This window comes from Ruditapes philippinarum, unplaced genomic scaffold (assembly GCF_026571515.1).
Source record: "Ruditapes philippinarum isolate M1 unplaced genomic scaffold, ASM2657151v2 ctg7373_1_1_1_1, whole genome shotgun sequence".
Classification (NCBI taxonomy): domain Eukaryota; kingdom Metazoa; phylum Mollusca; class Bivalvia; order Venerida; family Veneridae; genus Ruditapes; species Ruditapes philippinarum.
The window spans coordinates 1-16064 of NW_026865690.1; the positions used below are offsets into that span (position 1 = coordinate 1).

The 16064-nt window shown below is 31.9% G+C and overlaps 1 protein-coding gene across 1 annotated transcript in view; it reads right to left on the minus strand.

Moving 5' to 3' along the window:
- Positions 1-12282: 12282 nt before the first annotated feature.
- The window catches only part of LOC132729999 (uncharacterized), a 39694-nt gene continuing 35912 nt past the window's right edge, over positions 12283-16064 (minus strand). Inside the window, exons 3-4 of the mRNA XM_060715839.1 lie at positions 12748-12975; positions 12283-12456 (exon numbers count right to left, since the gene is read on the minus strand). Of these exons, the coding sequence (XP_060571822.1) occupies positions 12356-12456; positions 12748-12975 (329 nt within the window). The 3' untranslated portion in view covers positions 12283-12355. The remainder of the gene's footprint in view (positions 12457-12747; positions 12976-16064) is intronic.

Consider the following 16064-nt stretch of genomic DNA (forward strand, 5'->3'; position numbering starts at 1 on the left):
TGCGACATCGTTTATGTAAAGGTTACTTTATGTAGTTTAAGTATGACCCACCTAATGAATTAACTCGACTTTGAAGAGTATCCAAATAGGCTAGTTCTACTGTCAACGGTATAGAAACTGAGGAACGTGGGTTCAAGCCCCAGAAAAGGCAGCCTTTTTTTCTTAGAATACTATTTACATGTCTCTCGTATCACTCTTTGTAAGAAAAAAGTGTTTCATTTTAATTATAAAATTATTATCGGTATTTATTGGCTAAATTAGGCCAAATTTTTTATCAAATATGGTACCTTATATTTTCAAAGTCTAATAAAATAAACACTTGACGGTAATAGTATTTTATAACTGACAAGACCAACCAATTTAAATGTACTTTTTAGAAAAGCTCGGCAATCTTGGTAAACAGGCCCTCATTTTGGAAAATTTCAGGGGCATTTTGAACAAAAAACTCCAAGTAAGAAAATGGTCAAACAAATATTTAAAATGTGTGGGGCAGGGTAACATTTTTATACATATTTCAAACATTTTGAGTAGAAACAATAATAGCAAAGCCTGGTTTTGACATTGATGCATACATATTTTTGCAGCATTTTATATCATAGTTGAAATAACTTTTAAAAAATGGCGAAGTCTAGAAAATTGAAGACATTTTTTTCTACAAATGAACTTGAGGTACTTGCAAGAGAGAAAAGTGAGAGCAAAGCAGTTTTTTCAGTAATTTTTCTAAATAATCACAAATGAAAGGAAAACAAAAAAGGGCCCAGATAATAGCAAAGGTGAATTCTGTTTCGACCTGCGAAAGAAGCTGCACAGAAGTAAGAAAGAAGTTGAGTGACTTGAGATAAATATGGCACGAACAACAAACAATTTCTTAATAAATCCGCTAAAGTGGGAGGAAATAGCAATTTTCAACTGTTTTCAACGACGCAAGGGTAACATATGCACGTAAAAAGATGACGTCAGACGTTCAACGGCTTCACAAAAAAGTAATTCAAGTTTATTGTCATCATTGCTGTGTTATGTTTAGTTGATATTTGAAGCGAGAAATATGCCAACCAAAATCAACAATTACTTATTATGTAAATTCACAACTTTACTGAATTAGAAAATTAAATGGTATGCCAAAGGTTCGGCAAAACTACTTCAATCATAGTGTGAATGATGGCCTGTCTGTGATATGGATTTAATTTCACTGATATAACTCAGTTTGTACTAAATTAAAATAAGCATTAAATAGATAAAGCATATTTGTTAATTGTAAGCGAATATGCTATATATCCCAGTAAAATTGCAATATTTTTTCACGTCGATGTGTGGTTTATATCATATTCACGAAAAACTAACTAACACATTTTCTTTTTATTTAATGCCTACAAAGTGGAGACAACAACATTTTTTATTTGTTTTCAATGACGTGCGGGAAACAGACACACGTTAAAAGATGACGTCAGACGTTTAACTGCTAAGCGGACCGACGCTACGTAAACAAACGTTATTTTAAATTTATAGTCACAATCGCGGCGTAATTTTTAACTTTTTTATTAACAAAGTAAGAATGACATTTGAATCGAGAAATAAACCATTTAGAACGAAACGCTCGATCAATTATTTATTATCGAAATTAACAAGCTTACGGAGTCATGAAAATTAAAATGTTCGTCAAAACAAATTCAGCTATAAGCAAAGCTATACTAGCAATCTCCTACGCAGCGATTTCCCCTTATCAGTACAATCTAGTGTCTGTGTGAGTGATATAATGTGCACGATATGGATTTTATTTCACTGATAATATGAGGTTATTATACGTTGTTGTGTTAAATACTGAATTCTATCGCCTTGTCAAATATAAGTTTTGCAGCTGTGTACGAGTGCAATTAAACCAGAGTATTGTCAATAACATCTTCATTTCACACCATCAACGTTTTAACAGAACTTTGTTTATTTGCGTACAATATGGATTTGATATGTATTGTTTGTACTTGCAAAAAAACGAGGCTATTTTGATTTCAATATGCATTTGATACAGACTTGTTGGACTATAAAAACGAAAAAGAGGTTTGATTGGAGTACAATATGCATTTGAAATGAATTACCTTTTACTCTTAAAATGAAAATGAGGCTAAATTGACAAAATAGAATCCAATTATATTCGTTATCGTAGACTTACGATGTTGATATGGGGTCAATTTTTTTTTACTGTATCTTAACGAGATGTTTACGATGATTCGTAAATTGCGGACTGTTCGAGACAATCAGAAAAATACCATGATGCTCTTACGTCAGTGTTACGATTGTCGTAAGGGATGCGAGGCTTTCGAGACAACCACACCAGAGCTTCTATCAACATATCAAAAAAGGCAGTGTGCCATAAAGAGATCATTACACATTGTTGAAAAAAATATTCATTATATTGGACACATACACAGCTGCGAAACCTAAGTCACATTCGGCTGACACCTCGTCAAATATAGTTTGACAGCTGTTTAATTGTCCGAAAGAATGAAGTCTTGCTCTAAACTTTGCATATTAACCTCATTATCTTTGACAAAACGAGGAAAACCATTTACATATAATTATACATACTTATATTATGTGATGCAGCTTTCATACAATAATATGATTTAATAGAATCAGAAATCAACAATTGTAAAATAACACTTTCCTTACCTGAGGTATATTTTTACAGGAATACGGTATTTTGTGATTCTATTAATGTTACATCCAAACTTGTCCCAAATATCCTTTTGTATTACACTGACATAACAATGGAACTACAAGAAAAGATAGGTACAACTTTTGCATACAATACCACCATTCTTCAAATATTTCTGCATTTTTGGGGCTGAATGATCAATTATGTTTTAAACACTAGCTTCTGAATAGCCACAGGCAGCTCGGAACAAGATGAATATGGTATTGGGTTGTACAGATATCGTCAAATTAATACAGTTATAAGATAGGTCATTCTAAATTTACTAGAAGTAAACCCGTTTCTTCGCTGAGGTGACGAAAATCTAATGAGTTAAGAAGGCGCAAACTTCTTTGCAAAATACATTTACAAGCTATTTTTATAAAAAGGTTACATCACACCGAATGACATATTAATGTCAGAAAAAGTTAATTACTGCCGTGCTCCATCCTTTAAAATCAAATTCTGTGCTGCAATTGTAAAATTTGCTTTATAATGTATTGAATTTCAAAGTAAAATGCGACTATTCAAGCAATAAACAAGTTAAATGATGATGCTGCACATCAAAGACGCCGCAACACTGATGTGAACAGTCAAAGGTAATGTACAAAATCAGCAAATTGCTCTCTGCAGTTGAATATCCGAAGCAGTAATCAATTTTTTTATGGTATGTGCTGCTTCTTTAATAAATGAAGACGAAAACAAACTTGAGAAGAAAAGTGTGTTCCGATGCCGGGAATCGAACCAGGGCCGCCTTGGTCTGCAACCTAATACATAACTTCGCAAAGTAATGCCATGTCAGACATTCTGAATACTCAGTAAACAATGTTTGTCTGTTTTGACAAGATTGAAATGTCTGCTCCAAGCAAAATAAATTGGGTATCAAATAAAAATGAAATGATTGGTATACTTAAAATAAATTGAAGAAAAAACAGAGGTAGAGAAATAACTACCTTTTATTGAACTTTTAAACGTATTTTTTTTGTTGATATAAAATGATTTGTATATATGAATGAAATAATATTGTAATGAAATATTACACGTTTGTTCGGTAAATATGGTAAATTACCCAAATAGTATATACTGTAAAGGGTCTATACCAACTTGGCACGGGTCAACTCGGCCCTCTATTAAAAACCTAGTATATTAGGATATAGATTGTTAAGTAAGGAGTAAATTACTATCAAAGTATTCAGAAGTACGATCAGAAATTGAAAAAGTTGGCAGTGATGTACCACAGATATATATTATATTATGTAAAATTTAGCTGCGTGTATGTACTTGTTGTTTGAAATTATCTTTGTTAAGAAGAGATATCAAGACAATATATGTTAATTATTGATCCATAAATAAAGTTTTTATATATTGAATTTTTTGACAATAAATGTTTTTTTAACACTTTTTGTTCTTTAATACGACCAATGTTGTTTTAATGTTATTTAAAAAAAGATCTGAAGTAGGTAAAACATGCATATAATTGTAAATTCTTTCTTTCTCAAAATTCACATACAAATTGGTACTATCATCAATAAAACTTTTCAATATACTTGAGCAGAGGTCTGTTATTGTGACACTGTTGAACAATGAAAGTTATAAAAAGATACAAAAGTAATAAAAGCAATCATTGCCAGTAATATATAATTATGGGCAGAGTTGACCCTTGCCGAGTTAGAAAAAGACCGAGCTGACGTTTTGGGGTCGAGCTGACCATGATTCAGTATAATATTATACAGTATAGAAATAATGCATGCTAAAATAACCCAAGAAGGCGGCTACAAAAATAAGATTTGTAAACATGGTTCATAATTTATCTTAAAAATTAATAACAACGAAAATACGTTTTTAATACATTTTTACCGATCTTGTTTTCGCTTTCTCCGGCCATGTGAGATATTTTCGTACGTATTTATTTTTGGCTCAAACTGCACTTTTTTAGATATTTTTTGTTATTCTGAAATTTTGATTTGTTGTAAAATCATTCAAGAATACATAAAATTAATATATGATTAGCATAATTATTTCAACATATAAATGCACTATTTCACAAATAAATCTTATTTTCGTAGCCGCGAACTTGTTTTCACACGTGTGGTTTAAAAACCTAACAGTGTATAAGGGTTAAACAAATTACCAAAATTCACCTAGCCTACATTGTCAAGAAATATTCCCCGACTGACCGAGGCATAAATAAATGATTGTATACTAAATTTAAGATTTTCAATTCAACCCATTTTTATTATTTTCAAAATGTAAGTATACACTTGTCCGTGTTTGTTGTAAAATATTTTCTATATATCGTCGATACAATTACCACTAAATAAAGATTGAAAATGCATTACGGTAATTGAAGGAATTACGCTGATTATACGCTAATTTCCTCAACCGCAACTTTTCGGCCCTTCTTGTTGATATAGATAATAACCGAGGATATTCCGCTTAAAATTTTCTGCTTTAGAATATAGACTGGCTCATTGGCACGTTATTTTATTGGTAAATTATGAAAAAAGATAAAAATTAAAAGAATGTGATATTTAACCATGGAAGTATCATTTTTGTTGAACGTTTATTTCATTCCATGACGCTTGATCACTGAAACTCTGAAAAATGTATGATTTTGTTAGAACAAAAAAAAAATAACAAAACCAGGACTAAAATTTTCCCCATTCCTAACTGAACGAATGCATATCTACTAGACGCCGTGTGCACGCGGCGTCTAATGATGAAGATATAAAATGTTGTCTCATGCTGCATGAATTAGTGAAATCATATGAAACAAGCAATGTTTATAATGATATATTTATATAACCCTTAACTAGTTTGTCTAATGTTTTGAAGCAGTGGTCAATAAATGCAATATGATTTAGTTTATTAATAATTATGTAAGATCGATTGTGTTGAAAGGTAAAAGCTTATTGAAACAATGTCGAGTCCATTCCTAAAATCAACCAGTATTAGTCAATGGGTGTTAAGCTTCTTGCTCAAAGAAACAACGATTTCCCTCTTACGGGGCTTGATATGTGATATTTCGATTACTTGTCCGACGCGTAATTTAGTCGGTCAAGCCGCCAATATGATTAATTTGATTCAAACGGTATGTGCCTGTTCGGACTGCTCAGATGTTCAGACGGGTACCTAGTAAAACATTGCATGTTTCGTCATAACGGGGTAAAGAATATGTTAAGTACGTGCCATCGTCGAAACCCACAGTACACATTTCGTATATACTACATTCAATGTTATGGTAAACGGTAAATAGCCTGGGTTACCGAGGATGAGTACTTGCATACTCAACTTACTGTGGATGAAGTATTCAGCTCAATCATTACAACTTCCAGTATCCGCTGACAGTCCAGGACATACCAAGTTGAGTACTTGTCTGAAATGAAATAATAACTCGTATATGAAATATGACAACGCATTTAGTTCATGTCACATATTTAACCCAGAATGATAGATTACTAATAACAAACTATACACCTATCTATCAAAAAGTGCATTTCTATTGTATTTCTTTTTTATATCCTTTTTCATTTTACAGTAAATCACTTTCTCTATAATATCTTAGAACGTAAGTTTAATGGCAATGATTGTAATTGTATTTCAGGACCTTTGCAACGTCACAATGTGTTGTTTCACCCGTCAATTTTATTTACTATTCTCCAGGCTAGGGTAATCTATATAGACTTAAGAAAAGGTAATGTTCTAGTTGTCTCCCCTCATAAAATCAATATTAATTGAATGGCTCTTGGAGTAATAATACATAAAGGGGAAAAATTACATTAAAATGTTTGTTCGGTATAATTAAAAATAACACGACGGTCAGGACAATAGTGCATATTAGCAATGCTTGAACTGAAAATGCATTCCCGGTGAAGCCTCGGTGTTATATGAGGTTATCAGGTGTAAATGCTAATATGCACTATAATTTTTCGAAAAGTGATATTTTTACATTATCAACATGCAAACATGTGTGGTTTAGGCGTTCAAGACAATATGCTAAATCCTACCTTCATATTTCTTGAGGTTTTGTTCATCATGATTTAGAATCAATTCTGAAATTTGCAAAACAGGAAAGGTTAGCACTACATTTATAGATAACACATCACATCACGACTGTAAACCGGTTGCGTGTACAACAGCTGGTTATATGCGTTATTTTATACAAGATTTGCACTCTCGTAAGTTTTTTATTCTTGCAGCAGTCGGTTGCAAAATATATCAAAGAAAGTTATGCCTTGAAAAAGTGACATAAACGAAGAAAGTATCTTGTGATGACGTTCATCCAGTATATGGTGCTGATTTAAATATATGCTTCTATTGAAAATAACACGAAAACCGTCATTAAATGCGATTTATTACATTAACACATCATCTATTGTGTCAAATATAATGTTTGTCTTAGTTTGTGGCAACATACTTACCAATAAAAATCAATGTTCAAATAGATATGCTTATTTTCATATTTGATTATATTTGATAAAATGGTTGCGGCATTGGAATGCTAGAAGGAAACATTTTGTTCCGTTTGAAATAGATTCATTACAATGAGTGTACGTTTTTGTGGGTTTTTTTCCCAAACCCCAAAACTACACATTGAACGCGCCATTACGTACTAGACATACGTATGCTAATTTTAAACCGGATGTACAAAGTATGTTCTTTGATGTCATTATTTAAAGACAGTATTGTCTGTGATATTTTTATGCAGCAATCGTTTGCAGGAATGACAAAAACTTACTGAAGGTGAATCCTGTCAACAATAGCGCACAGCTCTTCTAACCGTAACGAGCTGGTCTACTCGCAACCGGTTCATGGGTGTAAACATAATCATCTTATAATATATTTTTTCCTTTGAAAATTATACTTAAGGCAAGGGATAACTGAAATTCAATACAGACAAACGCAGCAAATATTTTCATATGAATGTAAGTAATAAACAGGTTTAATTTTTTTATTTATTTTTTATTTATTAAATCCTAGTTATCAGAAAATAAAGCATTAGTTATATGACAAAAGCGATTATTATCCTCTTAAATAAAGTGAGATTATGCCCATATTTAGTGAATGAAAAGGTAAAAATTATTCAAAGTTTACTTTTGACATAATTGTCATCTATTCTATAGTTTACTACGCATTAAAGATAAATAACTCAATACAGCAAGGAAATTTTTATAGATATCCATTGGAATTAACCTATTATGTTAAAATCATAAAATGCGTCCACAGACTTTTATCTTTAAGGCAAATCTATATTTTATCCTAATTATTTTTTTCAAATATTGGCCAATCTGCATAATAATAGTTAATCTTTTGAAATATATAGTCAGCTTTATTCAGCTATTCTTTACACTGTACAAATGAGCATAATGCCACTTTTATTTTGATATTTTACCCTACAGAACGTCTTTTCTGACTGATCGTTTCTGATGAAGTTAACTTTTAGCTTGATATTTTTTGTCTTAAACCTATAAATTGTGGTACAACTACGACTGAGTTAAATTAAATTATAAACAATACTGCAATGGCTTCAGACTTAATCATCATAATCATAAAGTAATCTATCACTAAGATGCAAGCATTTCAGATTGTAAAAATATTTTGCATTGCATGCAATAAATGTCTTATATAATGTATATAATAGTGTTATTGAAACATACCTGTAGCCAGTTCATAGTCAATGTTCACGACTAAAAACAAGAAAAAAGAACAATAAAACATTAAACATTCAACCTTTACCCCTGTCACTTTTTGAAATTATGATCAGATAATGTTCAGAAAACATAATCTGCAGGGAAAATATACATGCATCATTTATTCATTCATGTCATACATAAAAGTTAATACTGTACTAATGTAACGCAATAAACGTATTAAGAAATTTCTTAAAATATTACTTGTGTTTCTTGTCTCAGTTTCAGTTTTAATAATTGGTTTTAGTATTTATAATCGTTACTGATCAAGTGAACGAAATGAGGAAATAACTAACAAAAATCCGTGTTTTGTTTGACCTTTCTTTAACTGAGACTACGTTGGAAATATACAGTGTAGAATGTGTATAAAACATGATAGTTAAAGAAATCCTGTGTCCGCCCGCATGACTCAAAACCAAGGTATCGCTGGTTCGACCCTTGAATGAGGCGGAATTTTTTCCGTTACACTTTATCTCGAAAATTAAGATTAATTGGTAATTTGTCTCTCCCGCTCATTCAGAAATAATATGAAATAATGAGTAGGTCACTTAAAAAAAAAATGGTTATTACAAATTAGTTTTTCTTGAAAGCAAAACGTAACCAAAGTTGTATTATAAAATCCATACAAAATACAAATTCACTATAACTAGACTAACTTTACCAAAAGGCAACATAAGCATAATATATGTTTTATTTGATTTGCCATTTGGTAACCTTTTGGAATTGATATATGACACCAAAAAAATAAAATAAAAGGCTCTTTGAGAAATAAAAATAAAAGCATTGCTCAGGCATGATGGGCCTTTAAAAATAATGCATACATAATAAGTTAAACTGGCCGAAAACTCTTAGAAAATTGTAACATTATATCTTAAATGAGTTTTGATATTGTCACATAACTTGATAAAGAGACGTACCTTTAGGCTTATAAAAGCACGTATCTCCTTCAATCCAATAATAACTCACATTCACTGTTGAAACGTCAAATTTGGGGCAGTTCATAACTGGATCCTGTCAAAATGTAAAGATATGATGTGTTCGCGGCAGGTACATCGTCTACTTTATAAATGGCAATTATGACATTTTACATGTCATAATTATAAACCGTATAAATAATAAACAAAAACAAAAAACAGACGAAAATTTCAAGCGTGTATTGCTAGATCATGATTTGAAAATAGTGCAAACCCTTTCACTGCCATAGGGACGGCATATGCCGTCCCTGTTATTTTCGGCATATTTGCCATATGGACGACTTTAGCCGTTTCTATAATAATAGTAGTAATAATAATAAATCAATTATAATAATAATAAAAACAAGGGTGTCATAGTCACAAAATACGCCCGTTTACGAAAGCTTTAGGTGGAGATGGGGGCATTATGGATCTATAAAAGTAACATTAAAATTCCTCCATGCATGTAGAAAATATGCTCCGGACAACATCTGGATATTTAATCATCTCCAGTGACCTTGACCTTGCAAATATTAACCTAAATTAAATGTGTCACACCTGTAGTCATGATAGTTACCATTTGTGCTACAATCCATCAATAAATGATGACTAAATGGTCCCTATAACCATCTTCAAATTTTTTATCTGAACTTTGACCTCAATGTGTAACCTTGACTTTGGTCGCAGGGATCTGAATTTTGCATGCGACACTCAGCCTCACAATGGTGAACATTTTGTGCCAAGTTATATTGAAATCCCCTATGAATGTAGAAGTTTTGCTCCGGACAAGCGTTTTTCAATGAGCTCTAAGTGTGACCTTGACCTTTGACCTGGAGACCTGGATCATGCATGGAGCAATACATATCATGGTGGTGAACATTTCCATAAAGTATTATAAAAATTCTTCCATACATGTAGGAGATATGCTCCAGACAAAATCTGGATATTTCACCATCTTTAGTGACCTTGACCTTGCATATATTGACCTAAAGTACATGTGTCACAGCCGTAGTCACTATAATGACCATTTGTGTTACAATCCCTCAATAAATGATGATTAAATCGTCCCTATACACATCTTCATATTTTTATCTTTTTTTAAACGGGCGTATAAAAAGTACATGTAATTGTAATTTAATAACTAAAAAATTCTGATTTAAGATTTTATTCTAGGGAAATACATGTCATTACAATTCTTAATATTTGAATGAGCTGAACTGATATTTACTTGAAAATTAAAATATAATTAAATTTCTATGAGAAAGTATTTACATTTGATAAGGTAATTACTGTATGATCTTTATGAACAAATACCAAGTCTACAGAACACCATAGTTATCACAGTTAAGAATCTTGACCAATGAATGAAACATGTGTAAATAAATGTTACATTCTTTAGAACATACTCAAGTCCAAGAAAGAGGATTATTTCATGCCTTTTGATTAAATTCTATTTTTAGAATTGAAAGTGAAAGTAGATCAAGGGGAGTAATTGTGTAAGTCATTTATGAACAAAGTAATAACTTTGTTGCCGCCCTTTGATTAAATTCTATTTACAAAATCTGGATATTTCATCATCTTTAGTGACCTTGACCTTGTATATATTGACCTAAATTATAAGTATCACAGCCATAGTCTTGATAATGACCATTTGTGTTACAATCCCTCAATAAATGATGACTAAATGGTCCATATACACATCTTCGTATTTTTATCTGAAATTTTACCTCTATGTGTGACCTTGACCTTGGCCGCAAGGACCTGAATCTTGCACGCGACACTCCGCCTCACAATGGTGAACATTTGTGCCAAGTAATATTGAAATCCCTCTATACATGTGGAAGTTTTGCTCCGGACAAGCATTTTTCAATGAGCTCTAAGTGTGACCTTGACCTTTGACCTAGAGACCTGGTTCATGTGCGCGACACTGCTCCTCATAGTGGTGAACATTTCTATGAAGTTTCATTAAAATCCCTCCATACATGTAGGAGATATGCTCCGGACAAAAATTGGACGCCGCCCGCCCGCCCGCCCGCCAGGGGCGTTCCCATAATACGTCCGTTTTTCAAACGGGCGTATAATAATAATAAATATAAAGAAAATTATACCATCGACAATAATTATTATTATACTCACAGATTTGGAAACATGTAATTATTATAATACTTATAACAAATAATAATAATTATATTAATTAATAATATAGTAATTTCTTAGAAAACCCTCTGGCAAATACGTAATCAATAAAACAATAACCCTCTGGCAGCGAAAGGGTTAAGAACAAAACTAAAGACATGATCATGAATTCAAAAAGGTGTGCACCAGTATTTTACAGTTATACTTGAATAATAACAACACTATGTAGTACTTCTATTACTATGAAATTTTCAATTATATTAAATTAATTAATCACTTATTTCTAAATGTTGCAAAACAGAAAGACAAAATAAAACATTGCCTTTCGAACATGGAAATCAGTTTCCAACATTCTGAATGTTACGCTTGTATGAATATTTCCCATGTCAGTAAAATTTCTTCTTTTGCATGTCGAAATGTTAATCAACTTTTAGACCTCCCTTGAATGGAATGAAATAGTCATACATTTTGACAGTAGTACACACTCAAACATTGACATACTTTGAAAGCAAGAAAATAAAACCATTAATCCATGAATAAAACATACTTATTTAATTGGATGTCAACGATTAATACTGGAAAATGAAAAGCATCCTATGTCATCAAGCCTAATCGTCTTCTCATGATAATATGTGATATAGAGTGATATCATGTAACATTCAATGAAATCAACCATATAGACCCTTTATTATAAGCAATAAGCGTCGATGAAGAGTAACTTCCCTTACCGGATGTGATGTAAATTTGGGATTGTTCTATACAGAGCGCTTCTAATGTTAGATAATTATTTCTACATTAATTTTCCTTTGAAAGTCCGCACTTTCAGCACCTTTACTATAGCTGTTTTTTATTTGACAATACTTAAGAGAAGACCCGAATCAAAAAATAATTCATATTTTAACACACAAACCGTCTTCTATTACTACAATATTAGGAACTTGACCATCCAGTATAAATTCATAAGAGGAAGACATGCTCGACTCTTCGAATCCTAGGAAATAAAAGAAACAAGAATCAATGTGTTAATGTTTAACATATATTTAGATATATATCTTATTTACAAAAAAAGACTAAAAATATATGAACATTTTTAAATAAGCAATTAGTGGTGTTTTGATAAACGTCTATAAAGGATAGGTCACAAGGGAGCAATTAAAAAAGAAATAGAAGAACATGACAGACCTGATTCAATGAAGTCCGCCAATGCAAAATAATGGCACGTGTAATTTCTCACCTTCCTGATTGCACCTGATTTATGAGAATTCATTCTTCTTATATATACCTGTAGGACATGATGGCCCAGCTTTAAAAATGCTGTAAGTTCCTGGAATCCATTGTCCTTGGTCAAGAGTGCTATCATTTCTATACTTCACACAAAAAGGGAACACTACCTTTCCTATGTTAACATTGCTTTTAAACCATCCCCGAGACTCTGACTCTGGGCAGCCATATATGGTCGGTGGTAATGAGTACGGCCCTGGCGGCCACACGCTTTGTTTTTCTTGCCTTTCTATGAACAAAACGTAATGCACAAATCAATTTTAATAACAATTTTCTATTAAAAATAAATATATATAGAAAGCATATATTCTGAACAAGTTGTCTATATACACTGTTAGTCTTTAAAAAATTTAAAACATCAAAATTTGTAAACGGCAAATGTAAGATTTTCCCATCGTATATGCTCGTATATGCTACCTTAAGCCATGTTTGGTGGTTTTCGTTTGATGTTCGTATAACCCAAAAGCTATGAAAGGTATACAATCTCTATATCGTCACAAAGGGGTTGCTGACTTTAAATCTTTTAATTTAAAAGCTAATTTTGGTCGTTCGGCCACCAAAATAAGAACAGGAGTCGATATGAAAGCCATTTTAATAAACAAATGAAGCTTTTTCCTGTTTGGATTTTACATGAAATTTATTAAATTGCAGCTTTTGATCTGATGTGGAAATGCACAAATACTGTTTTCAGCTGACCCACCCCCCTTGCATGGTCATATGTTTGTTTTTGTTTTTTTAATTTAAAGTTTGAGCACGTATATGACTCGCATCGTTTTTTTTTTGTAAGAAGTCTTCTATTAAAATTCAGTTATTTCAAAATATCAAGTTGACATCGGATAGCAAAAATGGTGCCATAGGTTTGAGTTGTTTTTGTAAATGAAATTGGAAGTTTATCTATTATATATTATATAGGCTGATAGGACAATTATTTCGTAATGAAACAGTTATTGTTTAACAAACACAAATACAAATATTTCAATATCATTAAAGTTTTTCAAGATTTACTAGAGGTATTATAAAAGTGTTTGTAAAATGCTGATACACAAAATGGTACAAAAATGATAGACTTATTTCCATAAACATATACGAGGGGTGATCCAAAAATTCGTGGACAATGTGTGTATCTCCATAACGTGACGTCCTACCGAGGTGAACTCTTTGGATATTATTAATCAATGCTTTTTTAATAAATTGACCAAATTTTAAAACACAAATTGCATTTTTTATCTATATATGACAACATAAAAACATTAAGTATCAAAATCGCGGCGCAGCTTACTTTTTCTCTGTGATGTAAACGTTTTCATCTCATTTAAACACATGTAAAACCTGTGCAAACAAAGAAAATTGCGGAAACGTTATAATAACGTTGTTTTGATGTGTATGACGGCATTCTGTCAGTATTAGAAGACATTTTGAAGTTGCGGTTATTTTACGCTCGTGCTTTAAAGGACAGGTGCTAAAAACAGCTTTATCAAAAATGTACGTCACGGATCCAGCAAAACTTCGGACAGTTATACAGATCTGTGTAAATCTTGGAAAGACGCCTGTCGAGACAAAAACAATGATCGAAAGTGTGACAAATAAACCGTCAGTGTGTCGTTCTTGGAGCAGAAGTACTCAGTCATTCACCATATTCGCCTGATCTTTCCCCGTGTGACCTCGCCTTGTTTCCCAGGTTAAAGAAAGAGTTGAGAGGGAAACGTTTTGACAATCTGGACGAGTTGAGAGGAGCCACCCAATGCATACTGTCATCATTCAGCCAAGAATGGTATGCGAGTACATTTAGAGACTCGTTCCGCCGCTATGAAAAATGTGTGCGAGTTAAAGGGGAATACTTTGAAAAGTTATCAGGCAAAACGGTAACATAGATTACTTCCTATGATAGCATAACGTCGTTTGTGACGTTGTGAGCTGCGCCGCGTTTTGTCATGTCTATGTATATAAACTGGTGCAAAATCGTTTATTCTTGTACAATCTTTACAATATTTTGAGAATTTGTCGACATATGCTCACTTAATAAGATACTAGAATTTCATATGATTTGCTTTATTACTTTTTGTTTTATGCAGCGTGTCCACGAATTTTTGGATCACCCCTCGTATTATACGTGTTGTATAATCCCTTTGATGCTATAGAAATGTATATGCCATTTATTTGTATGATAGTAAACTGCTGATAAATATCACATGTTATTTCTACCAGTCATTTGCTGGAAAGTGTCAATGAATAACAAAACTCATACACATTCAAATATCACAAATATATGTAATTTCACTTATTAAAGTGTATAAAGCTAGATATTTACTGCTTAACTTATTTTGCAAAATGCATTAGTAATAACCTGCCTAAAACATTTTATTTCATTATCATACAATAGTCTTGTATGTTTATAAATAGAGGCATACTACGTCGTAACGTTTAATTTTCGATAATCGAACAGATTTTTGAAACATCATTATCTTATCGTTAGGTATTCTTTTAAAATATTTGATAAGATATAGCTTAATACCCTTTAACTTCTTACTAATTTATCTGAATACAAACGTGTGTTTCTGTGGAAATCATGTAATAATCAAAGGGCTGCATGCTCTGTAGTATTTTTTTTATCTTTCCTGTATAAGTTTATTTTTATATACTATTATTCATCTTACGCAGCGACTGCGTTTAACAGTTTGTGATTGATACATATGGAATTTTGCATGCTTAGAGTTGCATCAAAAACCATTTTTCATTTTTTATTACAGCCACACTTTATCCTTGCATATCGTTGCAACTTCCTTAAAAAAGACACTTAAAAAACATGTTGCCTCGACAAGGATTTTAACCTTAGGCCTCTCACACCCTAAACGAGCGCGCTACCTCTGCACCACAGTGAAGTAATACGTATGTAGCGGGAATAAAAACAAATATATTGTAATTCTAAAATTGAGAATTTTCATTTCATATTTGTACTCCTTATTAATATGGAGGTATTTTGCTCACGATAAACCTGTTGTTAAACACTGATGAAAATAATTTAGCGAAAATCTTCTCGCCAAAACAGTCCGACATGTATATATTCCATTACTCGACAGTCAGATTTATTTGTGTACTACGCTCTGGAGTATTCGGTAATCGACATAGCTAAAATAGCATTTTCATTGATTAAGCTTTACGGAAATAATCGAACATTTTTCATTGGGTAAAAAAGATATTCATCCGCGAATTTTGTGATTGTAACCTCATATTTTTATTGACTAATATAAACTTTTAATGCACTGTAATTCGTTAAATGCTTACATTAAAAATTATTCTTTCTTTTAAATTGCTGGTTTT